Source organism: Raphanus sativus, unplaced genomic scaffold, assembly GCF_000801105.2.
Source record: "Raphanus sativus cultivar WK10039 unplaced genomic scaffold, ASM80110v3 Scaffold0373, whole genome shotgun sequence".
NCBI lineage: Eukaryota > Viridiplantae > Streptophyta > Magnoliopsida > Brassicales > Brassicaceae > Raphanus > Raphanus sativus.
In genome coordinates, this window is record NW_026615693.1 from 3,330 (window position 1) to 21,555 (window position 18,226).

At 39.6% G+C, this 18,226-nt stretch overlaps 3 protein-coding genes across 3 annotated transcripts; 1 reads left to right on the forward strand and 2 right to left on the reverse strand.

Annotated features, from left to right (window-relative positions):
- Nucleotides 1-2,775: 2,775 nt before the first annotated feature.
- Nucleotides 2,776-3,910, reverse strand: LOC108821428 (RING-H2 finger protein ATL78). The gene has a single exon (XM_018594468.2). It carries the CDS (start codon nt 3,558-3,560, stop codon nt 2,919-2,921), a length of 642 nt encoding a protein of 213 aa, XP_018449970.1. The 5' UTR covers nt 3,561-3,910; the 3' UTR covers nt 2,776-2,918.
- A 5,646-nt stretch (nt 3,911-9,556) lies between these two features.
- LOC108821355 (uncharacterized) lies at nt 9,557-12,409 on the forward strand. The gene is made up of 10 exons (XM_018594396.2): nt 9,557-9,975; nt 10,251-10,523; nt 10,606-10,696; nt 10,782-10,906; nt 11,041-11,122; nt 11,245-11,362; nt 11,445-11,602; nt 11,672-11,786; nt 11,869-12,048; nt 12,129-12,409. Exons 1-10 carry the CDS (start codon nt 9,957-9,959, stop codon nt 12,273-12,275), a joined length of 1,308 nt encoding a protein of 435 aa, XP_018449898.1. The 5' UTR covers nt 9,557-9,956; the 3' UTR covers nt 12,276-12,409.
- Nucleotides 12,410-15,278: 2,869 nt separating this feature from the next.
- Nucleotides 15,279-15,959, reverse strand: LOC108830773 (E3 ubiquitin-protein ligase ATL76-like). Its single transcript, XM_018604357.2, has one exon. The coding sequence runs from the start codon at nt 15,957-15,959 to the stop codon at nt 15,279-15,281; it is 681 nt and encodes a 226-aa protein (XP_018459859.2).
- Nucleotides 15,960-18,226: the final 2,267 nt, after the last annotated feature.

An 18,226-nucleotide genomic window follows, 5' to 3' on the forward strand; every position in this document is an offset into this window, starting at 1 on the left:
CTAAGCTTTGGCGGATTCAAGCTTAGTCACCGAGCATAAGAGATACGTGTCCAGGAGCTGTGTGCTGATGGAGAATAAGAGGCTGCGCCTCCTTTGCAATTTGACGAGACGGGCCATGACGATGTCTCATGAGAAGTTTGACGAGAAGCTCGTACCGGTTGCGGAAAGCTTGTTGTGAGAGCTCTCTTGACGTAGAAGCAAGAGCTTGATGAAAGTACGATGACACTTCCTCTATGATCCCAAACTGCTTGTGGGAACTGGGAAGATTGCGCCGAGGTCAAATCTTGTTTGTAACTTGACGAAGAAGATATTGTGGATGTGGTCAGAAATCTCGTTAGTTGTCCTAACCACTTCCCTCGTTCGCAAAGCTTGTGTTGTCGCAATGACTCATAGTTTCCTTCTTCTAATACGTGTGACTACGTAGAGGACTCAGAACTCGGGATTGAGCCGGGGAGATAGAGATCACATGACTGCCGAGAAGTCTCAACCTCTAAGAAGACATGCGTTTAAGGAGTCTGATCTCGAAGCTTGGATTGATGACATGGTAGTACTCAACCTTGTATTCCGACCATCAACTCTGCCAAGATCGTGCTCTTGCCGAAGTGATTGCTAACGCGGAATAGACGGCTAGATTCGAAAGTTTCGAACTTTGGTGTCTCTATGCTGAAAGCAACAAGTCATGGCTTCTCGGAAAGATGATCTGAAAGATAAGCTCAAGTCTTATGTGCTCTTTCTTCTTGACGAGAAGCTGGTTCACGTTGCGGCAAGCTTGTCGTGGTTTGGACGAGATCAAGATCTCGCTAGCAGCTCCAAGCATCTTGAAAGTGATGTTACTCTGTTGCTGAAGGAAACGAATATCGCTTCTTCATGTCTCTCTCTGTCATCGTCTTCTCCATCTGGCCACGAGATCGAAGACCTTCCAAGACTCTAGCTTGACCTCGAAAAACTCAGTTCATTGTAACACAGAAAGAAGCTCGAGCATTCCCAGAAGCTTCACCAGACCGAGGCTGAAGCATCATGATAGAGATAAAGGGAAGAGAAAGCTTCTTCCTTTCAAGCTCCGTCAAAGACAGCTCAAGATTTCGCCGTTTATGGAGCTTAAGGCTTCGTTTTCGAGATCTGAGAAGCGAGGTCGAGCTTGATCGGAGAAGCCAAGCTTTGTTGGTAATCTCATGCGGCTGGTGGAGCTCGGCGGCGGATATGACCCCGTTCTTGTCCTGATTGTACAGATCAAAGGCGTCGCGGATCTCGGAAGCGGAGGAGGACGAGCGGCAGAAGGCGAAGAACTTGTCGACGTTGATGAAGCCGTCGCGATTGGTGTCGACCTCCTCCAGGACGTGACTGAGCTCGAGCTCCGTGTAAGAAGTCCCCATGGCTTTGAAATTTTGTCGGATAATGAAATCGTATAGAGAAAGCTCTCTCCTTTTTTTTTTCTTTTTTTTTTCATCCTAGATCTAGGATTTTCCCAAATTTGATAAGTTTTGAAGATTGTTCTCCTTGACCCCCTCCTTCTAGCGCCAACTGTAAAAGCAATAACATGAGTTTAATCATCGCTTGCTTATCAACTACACAAAACTTGATTATTTCTTCTGGTTTGTATCTAATCATGATCATGCTTTTCATGAACCAGAGTTGATTACGATCATTGAGCCAAAAGTCATTGAGATGGTCCTCACGCTTCGAAAGACGAGCTCGAAGTCTTCGAAGTGGCACAAGATTTACGGGCAAACAACCATGAAGCATCTCACCGTCGAGCCAATTGTTCGGTGAAGTCGTTACTCGGCACTGATCAATCCTCGCTGTTACTCGGCACGGATCACTCTCTCACCTTTACTCGGCACGGATCACTCTCTCGCCGTTACTCGGCACGGATCACTCTCTCGCCGTTACTCGGCACGGATCACTCTCTCGCCGTTACTCCGCACGGATCACTCTCTCGCCTCTCTAGCAGTCACTCGGCTCAGCTTGCTCTCTAGCAGTCACTAGGCTCAGTTTGCTCTCTAGCAGTCACTCGGCTCGCTCCCTTGCCGTTACTCGGTGCATATCGCTCTCTCACAGTCAGTTGTGGCGATTTGATTGTGACGGTTCGTTCATGGTGGTACGTTCATGACGGTGTCTGTGGTGACTTGTCCTTGGTAGTTAGTCGACAGACACTTCATCCATGGCGACTCGCTCGGGTAGTTCAGAACACTGTCTACACAGATCGTTCACGCAACTATCCCCGAGTAAGATGTCCGATTGGAATCGAAGTATGTCTGTGACAGCTCGTCCGAGACAGTCCAACCATGACACTCCGTTTATGACAACCTAGCTATAACGATCTGTTCATGACAATTCGTCTACGACATGAGTGTGTAATGAGTTCATTGTCTCATAAATCCTATTCGTGAAATCCGCAGAGATCAGTTTCATCTCTCTCTCCGAACTTGGGGGGACTTACTGTTGGGTATGGGATTGACACCCTCCAACAAGACCCATTAGACAATGAACAAGACCCATATTACTGGGAAGCCCTAGACATTTTGCTTCTATAAATAAGGAACTACTTCCTTATTAGAAAGGATCTTCTCCTCTTCTTACACTTTGAACATACTTTTATAGAGATTTTATAGATCTTAAGATTCACTTTACACTTGTAATCATCTTTGTAATGAACCTTTAATCAATAAAATCTTTTTATGTTCAATTTCTCATTTGATTTTTTGTTGATTTCTCCTAAGCCTCAAGGATTTAAAAATTCAATTCTTAAATCTTTTATTGTTATGATTCTACAAATACACCATTTTTGGATCAAACAATATTTACAATTTTAGAGTGGAAATGCGAAACTTGTGGACCGCATGTACGTGATCTTGACTAATTCTAACCACAAAGTAGTTTTAAACAAGCTAACTGCAACTAACTCTAGGTGACTAGTGTCACCTAAAACAGCGTATCCATCTTTCTGGTTGTAGTGGTGCAATTTGCACGATGATGCTGTCTTGTGGTGGTTGATCAGGGTTTAACGACCTTGCTTGGCTGCAGTCGGCGATCTTCTGGCAGGTCTCAATGAGGCAGTGCCTGCAGGTGGGACATGATGAGTGTGAACTAAGCCACTTGTCTATACACCCGACATGGAATCCATGGTGGCATGTTGGAAGCAGCTTCACACGCTCTTCGGATACAAACTCTGAGAGACATATGACGCACTGTGTATCTAGGCCAGGAAGATTCAAATCAGCAGAGTAACTTACGGTCTGGAAACTCTTCAAGGCTTTCCGTTTAACTCCTGTATTAGTCACGCGAGCTGCTGTTTGGCCGTCACCTACTTCCGATGGTGCTAATCTGCAGCACATCAGGGCACATCTTATTATAGAATTGAGTCCAAGTGAGCAAAGGAATGCACACAAGAGGACAGATAGGACCATAACAACATTTGCATTAAAGTTGTTATCTACATATGGGGCCAGTGTCGGACTTGGTGATTGATCAAGTAGCAATCTTCTTGAGTAAGAACTTACAAGAATATCTTGAAGGATGTTAGTTTGTTTCAGGGTGGGAACATACATGGAAGCTGACATGATTAACTTGGGGTTTAAGATAGATTTGTGGTGTTCAAAGTTTCTGTTGGAGCTGGTTTATATAAAGTAAAGGTAAGGTTTTAATTTATCTTATATTTATATAGATCAAGCACACACTGATGTCCTTGACTTTTAGTGTCTTGTTTTTATTAAATTAATTTGCAGCTTCATATACTGTTATATAAAATGGGGTCCATCATACCAGTTGCTGCCATGTGGCTTTAGCAAATCAAATCTCCCTGAATTGCTTCCAAGGACCCATGAGCTTTTAACTGGAGCAGCCATGAACTTTCCCTATCAAATTTGACATAGCAGCAGCAGCACAACATTCAGATAATATCTCACTGTGTCTTTTAGTATTAAGGCTTCTAATATATGTTTTTCTTCTCTCTGAAGAAATCACCAAGCTACTCATATGTTAAGTTTCCAATTATGCTCCTTTTTTAGTTTTCCGTGTCTCGTCTATGGATAAGTTGGCTTGGTCTCGTATAAGAAAATAAGCAAGATTTTATTTAACTTTTCCTTTATACTATTCTTAACTAATAAGTAGTGGATCTTCAAAAGTTTTGTTGATTTTGTGTTGTTCTTGAAGGTGTACGGATAAAATATATCCGTTAAGTGACTTCCACGTATGTTTAGGAGTAACAGGAATCCACCCCATCCGTAGTAACTTAAGGTGCCTATAGAGTAAGCCAAAAGGACAAAGCCTCTCTGAATCAATCTCGTTAAAGGCTACTTTTATCGACAAGGATCAGTCTCATAGCACCAGTATCCATCTGCTCCTTCTTTTTCTATACAGTTTTTTCTTTATTTATTTTTAAACAAGAGGTAAAAGCAATAGGTCCCATTTGCTTTACGTGGTTTCATTATCATTGGCTGCATATCGCGAGAGAAATCTACATGAATCTAGTATCAAATGTTTTTCTTTGTAGCTCCAAATCAAAGCAGGATTCTTCGAAAGGTGCTTCCATAGAACTTTTTTTTTCTTTCTACTTGCTAATAGTTGGTTTAGTGAAACATCAGATTGGGGAAGATTGTGTATCTTTGGGATAAAAGTTGATGTTACACAGCAGGATAATCATCTTTTCTTTCTTTTGTTATCAGTCTTACTTGGAAATGGGAGTCCTTAGATCTTATATTCTCTGCCATTTGGTTTACAAATAACTTGGTACAAACAGGGGAATTCTACAAACAGAACAGATGGTGGTGTATATTAGGATAACTATGTTATTAAGATAATGATAACTCCTTGTATTAGAGATAATGACTACTCGTAGATAAGGATGACCTATGTATATCATCTCCTACAATATCTCTCTGTAAACTCTATATAAAGAGTACATATTGTGATTAATAAAGCTAAGCAATTACAATACTTCTTATATGGTATCAGAGCACCTCTCGATCCAATAATTTTTTTTTAATCTAAGCAACATCAAACACGATGTCTACAGAATCCTCAACCACAGGTAGCATGCCCGCAACAGCAACACGCACTGCGATCTATGACGCAAGTAATCCGGAGAACACCCTACTTGCTGTTAATATGTCAAACATCACCCGTTTGACCACCACCAACTACCTCATGTGGAGCAAACAGATCCAAGCTCTACTTGAAGGACATGAACTACACAGCTTCCTTGAGAAAACACCCTCAACACCAGAAGCGGTACTCACCAACAATGGGCTAGTGGAGCCAAACCCAGCCTATGCACCGTGGCGTCGTCAAGACAGACTCTTGTACAGCGCCATCATTGGAGCGATCTCACTTCCAGTTCAACCTCTGGTCGCAAGCGCTACCACCACTCATGAAGTCTGGAGCACTCTCAATCTTGTCTTTGGAACTCCAACCCGAGGACACATCAAACAGCTCAAATATCAGATCAAGAGCTGTGTCAAAGGCACCAAAACAATCGGTGAATACATGCGCACCATCAAAACAAAATCTGATGAACTTGCGCTTCTTGGCAAACCCATTGATGCAGAAGATCTCATTGAACAGATTCTTGCTGGCTTACCAGAAGAGTACAAATCGGAGATTGATGCAGTGAACGGTAGAGACAACTTGATCTCATTCTCTGAACTCACTGAGAAACTACTCAACAGAGAAGCAATGATTATGTGTGATCAACCGCCAACACCAAACTTTCCTGTCACCGCTAATGTTGCATCCAGAAACAACAATCCCAACTACAACAACCGTGGCTCTTGGAGACCTTCGATCACACCTCGCAACACCAGCAACAACAATCATAACAACTTCAATCAGAACAATGGTGGCCGTGGACCTCGACCTTATCTTGGTCGTTGTCAAGCATGTGGTACTCAGGGTCATAGTGTCCAACGATGCCCTTCCTTCAGAATTGTTTCAGCTGATACAGGGTCTCATATCAACAACAATCCTCAGTGGCGTCCAACAGTAAACACTGCCTTGCTCAACAAACAACATCCTGATGCTTGGCTCATGGATAGTGGAGCTTCTCATCATGTCACATCCGACATGAACAACTTGGCTTCACATATGCAGTACACTGGACCGGATGGGATTATGATTGGTAATGGTGCCAACCTACCAATTACACATACTGGTTCACTCTCTCTCACAACACCCTCTCGACACTTTACCCTTAGCAATGTTCTTTATGCACCTGCTATGCAAAAGAACCTTATCTCAGTAAACCGTTTCTGCAAAACTAACCAAACTTCTGTTGAATTCTTTCCCGACATGTTTCAGGTGAAGGATCTGCAAACGGGGACACCGGTACTAACCGCACCAGTTAATGGGAACGTGTATGAATGGCCTCCAGATCAGTCACGCACACCTCTAGCTTTATCTACAACTACCTCTTCTTCGTTTTTCGACTGGCATCACCGCCTAGGTCATCCGGCTTTTCCTATTTTACAAAAGATTTCTTCAAGCTTTTCTCCTGGTTTTTCTTGTCGCAATCTCAATTCTCTTCATTGCAATGCGTGTTCAATCAATAAAAGTCATAAGTTACCCTTTCATGAAACATCTATCTCTTCATCTCGACCATTACAAGTTGTTTTCTCTGATGTTTGGTCATCTCCCATACACTCCTTTGATGGTTTCAAATACTATTTACTCTTGGTTGATCATTTCACTCGTTACATGTGGTTCTTCCCTCTTAAGCTTAAGTCACAGGTCGCAGCCACATTCATTAACTTTAAGCAGCTGGTCGAAACACAATTCAACACCAAACTCACAACATTATACTCAGACAATGGAGGAGAGTTCATAGCACTTCGAGCATTTCTTGCAGAAAACGGCATCTCACATCTCACCACACCACCACACACACCGGAGCACAACGGCATGTCTGAACGGCGTCATCGTCACATTGTTGAGACAGGCTTGTCCCTACTCACTCATGCCTCGATTCCTCCTTCTTACTGGACGTACGCATTCGCTGCCGCTGTCTATCTCATAAACCGCATGCCTACAAAAGTTCTCGCCATGGATTCACCTTACCTCCGCCTCTTTGGAGCTACACCAAACTACTCCAAGTTACGTGTTTTCGGCTGCTTATGTTACCCGTGGCTGCGACCCTACAACACTAATAAGCTTGAACCACGATCCACTCCTTGCATTTTCCTTGGTTATTCTCTTACTCAAAGTGCCTATTTCTGTTTTGATCCATCTACTTCTCGTCTGTTCACCTCTAGACATGTCTCTTTTGTCGAGAACAAGTTTCCTTTTCCTTCTTTAGCAGCTTTGCCTCCCACTAATGAGGATATTCAAGAAGCTGCGTGGATGCCATCCATTCAACTCACGTCTCATCAACAGGTGCGAGTACCACAGTCCCCCACTGCAGATCACTCACCAGTGACAATGTCAGACCCGTCACCACCATCTGATGACTCTTCCCCGCCTGTAGCTCCATCCACATCATCATCATCCCCTGATCAACCGTCAGCAACAGACTCTACTACTGACATCAATACTCATGAGGAGGCCACACAACAACCAAAGCATCAAATGGTAACACGATCGAAGAATCTGATTGTCAAGCCAAACCCGAAATACTGTCTCAGTGCGACACTCTCTCCCCACCTCGAACCACACACAATTCAGCAAGCTCTTGCAGATGAACAATGGCGCAAATCGGCGTTCAAAGAGTTCAATGCTGCAATTGCCAACCACACATGGGATCTCGTCCCTGCAGAAGAAGCCACCAACGTCATTGGGAATAGATGGCTCTTCCGCACTAAATTCAAGGCAGATGGCACCGTTGACTGCCTCAAAACGAGATTAGTTGGCAAAGGTTATCACCAACGTCCCGGCATAGACTACCATGAGACATTCAGTTTGGTGATAAAATCTCCCACTATTCGTCTCCTACTTGGTCAAGCTGCTAAATACAACTGGCCAGTCAAGCAACTCGATATCAATAATGCCTTCCTTCAAGGGAACCTTACAGATGACGTCTACATGGTTCAACCATCTGGTTTCATTGATAGAGATCGACCCAATCACGTCTGCAAACTGAATAAAGCCCTTTACGGTTTGAAACAGGCACCAAGAGCATGGTACACAGAGTTGAAGAACTTTCTCCTGAGTCTTGGGTTCAAAAACTCTGTTGCAGATGCATCTTTGTTTTTCTACATTGCCAACAACACCTACCTCTTCATCTTGATCTATGTAGATGACATCATTGTCACCGGGAACTCTGACACAAATATTCGTGGCCTCATCAACACACTGTCTTCGCGTTTCTCACTCAAAGACTTGGACGACCTATCATACTTTCTTGGCATTGAAGTCCTCCGCACAGACTATGGCTTCCATCTCTCACAAAGGAAGTACATTGGAGACCTGCTTCATCGAGAAAACATGACCAATGCTAAACCTGTTCCTACTCCCATGAGTGCATCCACCAGTCTATCAATCCGTGATGGTCAGCCATTGGACAATCCTGCTGCATATCGAACGCTCGTAGGCAGTCTTCAGTATCTACTATTGACTAGTCCTGACATTGCCTTTGCAGTCAGCAAGTTATCACAATTTATGCACAAGCCAACCACTACACACTGGACTGCTGCAAAACGAGTACTACGCTACCTAGCTGGAACATACACATCAGGCATCTTTCTCTCTCGATACAGCAATTTATCTCTACATGCCTACTCCGATGCTGACTGGGCAGGTAACAAAGATGACTACACCTCGACAGGAGCGTATGTTGTCTTCCTTGGGCAGCACCCTATCTCCTGGTCGGCGAAGAAACAGACAGGCGTTGCTCGCTCCTCGACTGAGGCTGAATATCGTGCTGTCTCTGCTACTGCATCTGAGGTTCGCTGGCTATACTCCCTCCTGCGTGAAGTCGGTATCAAAGTTGACTCTGTTCCCACCATTTACTGTGACAATGTTGGTGCTACATACTTAAGTGCCAATCCTGTTTTTCATTCTAGAATGAAACATCTGGCCCTTGATTATCACTTTATTCGGGAACAAGTTCAGAATGGGACACTGCGTGTCACTCATGTATCATCTAAAGATCAACTTGCGGATGGATTAACCAAGCCGTTACCAAGGACTCGGTTTGGACTGCTCTTTAGCAAGATTGGTATCACTAACCGTGCACCATCTTGAGGGGGGATATTAGGATAACTATGTTATTAAGATAATGATAACTCCTTGTATTAGAGATAATGACTACTCGTAGATAAGGATGACCTATGTATATCATCTCCTACAATATCTCTCTGTAAACTCTATATAAAGAGTACATATCTATATATATAAAGTTGACAATTCTGGCACCTCAAGCCATCCACGTCCCTTTCTATGATGGGGGAAAACACGACACGTGTCGACTCTTGAGTGAGTGAGTGAGTTCACGCAGTGCACGCGTCACGCGCGCTGCTTCATCTTTAACAAACCGTGATTCTTCTTTGTCTCTTATGTTCTCTTATTTTTTGGGCTTACAAATGGATTCACTCAATACCAAACCCATTCCCATGCCAATCCAGTACACCTTATTTATTTTATTTTTCCTTTGTGCTAAACACCTTAATTTAAACGATAGGTTGCGTTTCATAGATTAGGATTACGCTGTGTTCTTCTTCTTCCGTCGAGCTCTTCACTTCCGACTTTACCACCTAGCAAAACACACCCTCTCCTTCCCGTAACGCCTCATAACTTCTGTAATTCGTCATTTAATTCCAGTTTTCCCGTCATTCTCCCACTCCTCCTTCATTGAGATTTCAACAGGCCTTTTCGTTTGCTCCGAAACTGCCAAAATCCCCACCTATATATATCTCACCTTCTTATTATGCAAACTACAACTCGAACCAAATCCGGAAACATCCGATTTCCAAGCAACCGATTACGATGGCTAATTCATACACTGTTCTTGCTGATTTGAGAGCCGGAAGATGTTCCAACACGGCGGAGGTCCGTCTCTTTTACCACTAATAAAATTATTCATTCCGTTTAATCTTTTGACATAATTTCTATCTTCTCGGTTTGTTTTTATTTATTTATAATTTTTATGATTTCTGTAAGCATCTATCATAATTTTTTTACTGTTTTAAATTTAATCTTTTGACATTTATAGTTTCTATCTTCTCGGTTTAAATTTTTTAGAATTATAATTTATATGAATTCTATAAGCCTCTTTCATTATTTGTTTTCTGTTGTTAATTAAAACCATTCCTTATTATGAACAGTCGACGATGATCCAAGGGTGTCTCCTGCGGCTGTACAACTTACGTTTAGGGGTCGTTTAACCGAAGGCTCTGTGTACACCTTAAGTGGGTTCGATGTGACTCGCAGCAACCCTAAATTCAAGCTTACCGATGGGCCTGTTGCCATTCGTTTCAATGAGGGGACTGAGTTTGAGAAGCTAGCAACCACTACGAGGATGATACCGACCGAACATTTCCGCTTCCGAACATATGAACAGATACGTGAGCTCGCAAATACCGGGAAACAACTTCCGGGTATTAGTCTAGATTAGTTTTTTTTTGCTTTTGGATTTTTTAATATAACGATTAATGTTGGCTTCGTGTGATAAAATTTTAGACGTTATGGGTGAGCTTCGGGCTATAAGGAGCACAATAACTGACTGTCTACCTGGGGCACAGCGTGTTATGCTTAATTTACGCCTGGATGGGTAAGCTTGGTTCTCTGAAATCTGTTTTCTATCATTGTAAAATTGAAACATCCATTTTAAACTTTGTGTCGTTTATTATGTTCAGGGGTGTAAACGTCTGTGTAAGCATGTTTGATTCTTTGGCTCTTGCATTTCATAGCAAGTTTGATGGATACGGTAGAGAGCCAATGATTGTTCTGGTGACTGCCATCAATCCGAAGATAGTTTCCGGTAAGAGATTATTTGAGTTAGCTGTTATTGCATTGCCTTGCCTTCAATATTCCCTGTCGTTGCAATGGTACATAGTGTTCTCATATTGATAGTCTGGTGGACATGCTCATAGATAGTTCTGAACGTTTTGGCAGGCAATTTGTATCTGAATGGGACTTCTGCCACACGTGTGTTCTTTGATTGTGAGACTACTGTCGGAGCGGAAGCATTTAATCGGCAAGTCCTTTCATTTTTTAATCCTCAGTTTAACTATACATATATTTTTCAAACTATAACTATTTATATTAATTGTTAGTTTTCCATATCTTTTACTGCTTCTACATTTTATTTTGTTACAGATTGCCCGGTGGTGGGACAGACCAGGGAGAGTCTTCAACAAAGGTGGTTCATGCACAAAAGATCGAGCCACTCACCATTGCTGAGCTAAACAAATTTGTTTTAACTGGTGATCCTCAGGTATAAGATAAGATGATATGTTTGCAATTATTTAATTATTATAATATGTTGGGTACTAATTTGGGTTTACATATGCTGACAGATCATTGAGTTTCTTTGTACTGCCAAAGTAACCGAGGTGAAGCAAGATGAGGGATGGTGTTATATTGGCTGCTCTGTTTGTTCAAAGAAACTCAACCGCGAAGAATCTTCGTTCACATGCGTCTCATGCAATCAAACAAATGCTGTGGCTGAACTGAGGTAGTTATTTAGATTTCCAAGTTTGTCTGCGATATGAAAGGAAATCCAAACAAATGTTATGTTCCACAGGTATCGGGTGGTTTTTTCTGTGTCAGACGCCACTGGCATTGCGGGTTTTGTTGGCTTTGATAAGGAGGTTGCTAAACTGACTCATGTTTTGGCATCGGAAGCCGCTCAGATTGTGGTGGGACTTATATCTTTTAACCATTTTGTTGCTTGCTATTAGATAAATTGTGACGTTTTCTAACGGTTTAAACGGTGTGTAGGGGATTGGTGTTAATGCTGAGGTTGACACTGAGCTACCTCGATCACTAGCTGATATTGTTGGGAACATCTACACTTTCCAGCTCAAACTAAAAGACTTCAATTTCACTGCAAATCACCAAACCTTTACTGTTTCTCGCATCTTTCCTGCACGGGAACTTGCACCCATCCCAAACTTTGCTGTAAGTGCTGATACTTCTCCTGATGTGAATTTGTTGATCCAGCAATATCTAAACCCAAGTGATTTTTTGGTTTATGACAGGAAGGTGCTGAGGCTCCTGAACCAGCGATTCCTCCAACTGTTGTACCAGGGCAAGCCACCACCTCCACTGGTCTACCAGGGGTTGAATCAGCAGGCGAAGGAGTTGATGGCGAAGGGAGTGCTCCGAAGAAACCACGTGTGGAATGAGCCTTATCTTGAAAGCGAACAACCATTTTCCATTTAATGTTTTAAGCAATCTGGTCTTTTCTCTTTTTTTTTGTTGCTTAAGTACGGTCTATCTTTCCTGCTGTGTTGTTTTTAAAAATACTTTGTCCTGGTTGTCCGTTTCTTTTTCATATATATGGATTTCATGAGTTTTCTTTACAACAAATTTTATGCATACAATTAATTCACGCGAGTCATAAGGAATATGATATAATATTTTAAGTTGATCTAAGATGAACTACGAATATAATTGACCCACAGAAGTAGAACGATACGCAAGCAAAGTAAACATCACTCCCATCTGCTTTAAAAAACATCACTCTTAATCTCAAAATGAGTTTTTCCTCATGAACCTTATTTAAAACTAACTTGACTAAAGGCACAATTTGTATTATTGTACTGGTAGTACAATGTTAATGTTTTTGGTTCTCCTCATTTTTCTTTACTTCTTTTCCAAGTTATATGTCAGGGATTTTTCATAGCTATTTTAAAAGTCATGTGTTCCTTTTCTGATTATGTTTTGTGTTTTGTGTTATTCACATGTGTATTCTGTTTTACTGATATTGTGTTTTTTAAAATTTCATTTTCAGTTTTGGTATGTTACAATTATTTTTATATTTTATTTGGTACATCAATATGTAAAATATATGAATTAAAACTTCAACTTCAGCATCTATTATATGAACTAAAACATCAACTTCAGCATCTTACTGGCCCTCCATATACAAAAATGAATGGCTACAAATATAACTACATCAACTTCACTTCAAATACAAATTCAATAATCCAACACAAATTCCGAACCCGGCGCGTAGCGCCGGACAAACCCTAGTTGTGATTAATAAAGCTAAGCAATTACAATACTTCTTATAGTGTATTGTTTTTGTTTTATCTCTTTTTTTTTTAATCTTTAAAGCAATTAAACTTTACTGTTATGCTATAATGATTCTTTTGTTTGGAATATTTTAGTTTGAGACTCACTAGCTAATTAATTGAAATTCATGTTTTTTTGTAACGATAAAACTGGCAGGGGTAACATGTATTATTTTGACAAAACCGAAAAGGTTACAGAGAGAAAGATCATTACAAAAGTAAGATTGGCCATTCACTGTATTTCTTTGAGTGACTGAAGTGGACAACACATCGGCTGAATAGGCACAGCCTATTGCGAACAGGTCTTTTACTTTATAACGGTACATCGACAATCTTTTGTCCACTAAATTATCACAATGTTTCATATCATAAATCATTTTATCACTTAATTTTTGTCACTTAGTAGATCTGAATAGTTTGGCTTAACCTTTTGTCTGTCCGGCTACCATGATAATACCTTGAACTAGATAGTATACATACCCAAAATGAGCTCTTCTTGCAGTGGAGAAAAAATAACCATCATAGAGTTTATTAAGGCATAGCTTTATAGCTTTTAGGTCAAACTTTTCCCAATAAACTTGGACCGAGTTGTTTACCAAATTATATGATGGCCCAGCCCTGGATCTTGGTGCTCCCAAAAATTTTGAAGGTATCGGAGAAAAACTCACATCGAAAATATAAAGATGATTTAGTTTGATATCTTACATTCTCTTCCTGAAATTAAGGATGATCACATTTTTCTCGTGTCCTACAACTAACTTCCAGGATTTTCTAACTTAATCTCTGCCACACATACCTCACAGTCATATTTCGATGGGTATTTTGGTCTCCTTGTAGATTCTTGTCAACCGCTCTGATACCAATTGTTGGAATTTATCGAGCCCATGTCCAATTCATTATTATCCGATTAGTACGATATTGTCCACTTTGGGCCTAAGAAGCTGACCCGCATGGATTTGCTTTTGGGCTCCATCCCAAAATGTCTCGTACTAATTAGAGTTAGACTTCTCTTTATATATTAGATACTCTTTGTCTATTTCTCCAATGTGGGACTTAGTTTGATATTTCACATTTTCTCCCTCAAACTAAGCATCATATTCATCTCGTGTCTTACAATTGACTTCCATAATCTTTTTGACTTGATCTCTTCGACACACACACCTCTTTTTCTTAACTCATAGAATATACCATTCATCTCTCGAAGGGTATTTAGGTATTCTTACAGATTTCTCGTCAACCGCTCTGATACCAATTGTTGGGATGGTGAAATCCATATTCCACTATTTATTACCCGATTAATACGACATTGTCCATTTTACACCTAAGAGACTGACCTACATGAACTTACTTTTGGATTTCTTCCCAAAAAACTCCTACTAATTAGAAGTTGACTTCTCTTTATATATTATACACTCCAATAGATTCTTTATATATACATAGGTTTCTAATTATAAATTTTTTTTTACTGAAATGTTTCAAGCTCACTAAATTTAAGATCCGGTCCTGGACTGATGGGTCTACATTCCAATGAAAGAGTTGACTTCGTAACTATTATGACGAAGAATCATGTGGTATCCTATTGACTCATGCATGTGGATTGGTTTTGAGCGCATAGGTTGTTTATTAAGTGGGGCAGGTAAAATGGATAGATGCATTTTTTCATGCATTTGTCACTATCAAGCATATACAGGATCAGGTCTGCACTGTAATTTCATCACGTAGATTAAACACTGCTTCTTCACGCAATACCTTGGCATTCATAACCAGGAAACGATTTGTTCTGTTTAGTGACTGTGACAGAAAATTATATACGACTAGCACTTATCAATATTCGGTTAGATGAACTGTAGTGTCTTTTGATAAGAATGCATGATTTACATTCCACCGTTTAAGAAAATAACTTTGCAAAGGGAAAATTGATGAACTCAGCGAGATGCTACTAAAAACTGAAATGTTCTTTTTTTGCTTTAAAAAAGACATAAAAGATTGAAATGTAATCTGTTTTTTTTTAGCTTTTTCTTTTGGTAATATGTATATACATGTCTTTTGCTTAGATCTAAAATCTTCTATCTAAGTTAAGCACATATTCTGAATCTATTATGGCTTCATTCATTAGCTGCTTTCTCTAAAAGTAATTACTTTTCCTTCAGGTTCTAGAGGAGAAATCCTGATAATTACGCTTTCTGTTGATGCTGTCGCTGTCACTTGATCAGCTTGACTAGAGTCACCTAAGATCTTTTGGCAGGTCTCAACCAGACAGTGTCTGCATTTCGGACAAGTCAAATGTTGTTGAAGCCACTTGTCAATGCAACGAACATGGAACCCGTGGTTGCTCTTAGGGAGCAATCTAAGCTTTTCACCGCAAACAAAATCAGACAAACAGATGACGCATTCTTCGCCAATCCCAGACAGGTTCATCTCATCTGCGTAACTCACGACAGGGAACATCTTCAGAGCTTTCTTCTTGATTCCTTTGTTTGATGAACAGTGTGGTGTTGAAAGAATAAAGGTAGGCTCGGAGATCATGAAACTTGAGCAGCATCTGAATGCGCTACGAATGATATAATGTAACACGAGGCAGCAGATGATTCCACATATGAGGACTGAGAGAAGCATCATCATAGTCTCAGTGAGGTTGTTCTCATGGGTGACAGGAGGAGTTGGCGCCACCGCAAGGGCTCGTTGAGTGTTGTGGTCAAATGGATTGTGCATAAGCAGCTTTCTAGAGACAAAACCATCAAGGAGTTGTTCTTGGAAGGCTTGAGCTGAAGAAGGTAATTCATTTACATACATTTTTCTCTTTTTTTTTTGTGCAACATGCTTAATATTAAAAAATGAAAAGGATATTGGGCCGAAAACTGTGGCCCAACATCAGAGGTTCATACAGGAGAATAAGAAGAATCAAACGCTCAGGTACTCCTGCCCGAAAAAAAAGAGCTGAGATACTCCTGCCCGAAACTGACCGGATTTGAAATTAAATATATCTTTATTTAAATCAGAAAAATTATTAAAAGACCATGAAACCAACAGAAACTTGCATAATTACAACCCAACCAGGACTATTTCGCGGACTATCCAAACCCGATCCACAAAATTCGGATCTCTTTCTCCATAACTTCCGAAAACTTTGTAAAACCTAGTGTAATTGTAAACTTGGTGTAACTGTACAGAAATTAATTCCTACTTATATTATTGTATGAATATACATTGTATCTAATACAAGTTATTTAAATTGAACTAATGCATACTTTTAGATTGTAATGTTTTATTATATTAATTTTTGGACACAGTTGATGTTATTGATATATTTATTGATTTTAAAAAAAAAACATTAGTTTATAGATATAACTAGAAAAATTACAAAATGTGAAGAGTCATTTACAGAAATTTATTAAAAGTAGATAAAATTAATTTTCAATTGGCAATGCACGAGCAATCAAGTGTATATCACAAGCTGCACAATTCCAGAAACAAAGATCGCATTTCCACCGTGATTTTGATCCATTTAGGGAGACTACAAACACTAATTTTATGATTCTGGAGTACCAGCAATCATATGTCACATTAGGATCTATCATTTCAGCCATAGATAGAAACATGGCAGGTTTTTCATAATCTCAATGGCCTGTGAGTTCCCAACTATTGATGATTTGAAACATCTGATCAACATGTTGACGAGTAAAAGCATGGTAGTTGTGAACCAATCCTCCATCATCAACACTAAAGGCTAAGTTCATCATACCATATACAAATAGGGCCAACAAGCATCCTCTCTCAGCAGCAAGATATATTTTTTTCTTACCAACTAAATGGAGGATGAAGAACTCATACATACCTCTCAAGTATATGGCCTCTGGATTACCCACACGGTAGCAACTAATTCTGAACATTCGAACATCATTGACCTTGTCTAGCCAGTCATTCATGTAAATGAGATTTGCCGATCTGTAGAAGTAATCATATCTTCCAATTTTGTTTAACCCGAAAAAAACAATCCGTGCACAACCAAAGTCTTGGATACTGGTCGTTGCTACGTTGTAGAGAATCTTATGAATCATTGAAGGAGGGAGAGAAGCCAAGTTCGTCTAACTTTGATAAAATAAAATGGTTATTTTGTGAGAGAAATCTCGTAAATTATTTGTTACTTGTATAAGTGATAAACCCTTGAAATTTAATGAACCACTCATCCAAATTTAAGCAGAAACGTGTCCATTTATAGGTGATTTGATAGACTCCTCGACTGTCGCATCTCTTGGATTTAACTTATTAAGATATATAACTATGTATAAGTAAGTAAAATTAAGTGATTTAGATTGTCTAAATTTATGAAACTAAGAAAAACGTAACAATTAAGATTGTATAAATATTTAAAACTATGTAAAACTTAACGAAATTTATATAGTATATTGTTGTATTTTGCAAGAAAAGATTAGTATCCAAAACGTAATGTATATATTTAACGACAGCAACCAGCAGTATTGGAGATAATAAATGAAAATGATAATATTTAGTTTGAGAAAAATCATGTAATTAATGATTCAAGCAGTGACATGTCCATTTAAGGGTAATTTGATTGACTCCCTGAGGAAGCACGACTTCTCTCACACGCCTTCTCACTGCAACAGTCGCATCTCTTGAATTTGGAACTTTGTATAACTTTAATTTATTAAGATTTATTACTATGTATAAGTAAGTGAAACTAAGTAATATAGATTGTCTAAAATTTTGAAACTAAGAAAAACGTAACAATTTAGATGCTATAAATATTTGAAACTTTGTAAAACTTAAAGAAACTTAGATATCATATTGTTATATTTAAAGATTTCCATAGTTGGATTCAACATCCATTTTTCATAGTTGTCTTAAGAAGTAAAATTTCTTCTTTTAACACACTAACTTTATTGTTTGTGTTTATGTTACTTGGTTTGTTATTTATGTTTGTATAATTTGGTGTAACTTAAAATAATTTTGGTTAAGTACATCATTTTTGTTTGTCAAACTTCGTAAAATTTAGTATTACCTTTTTTCATGTTTGTGTAATTAGGTAAAAAATTTCAAAA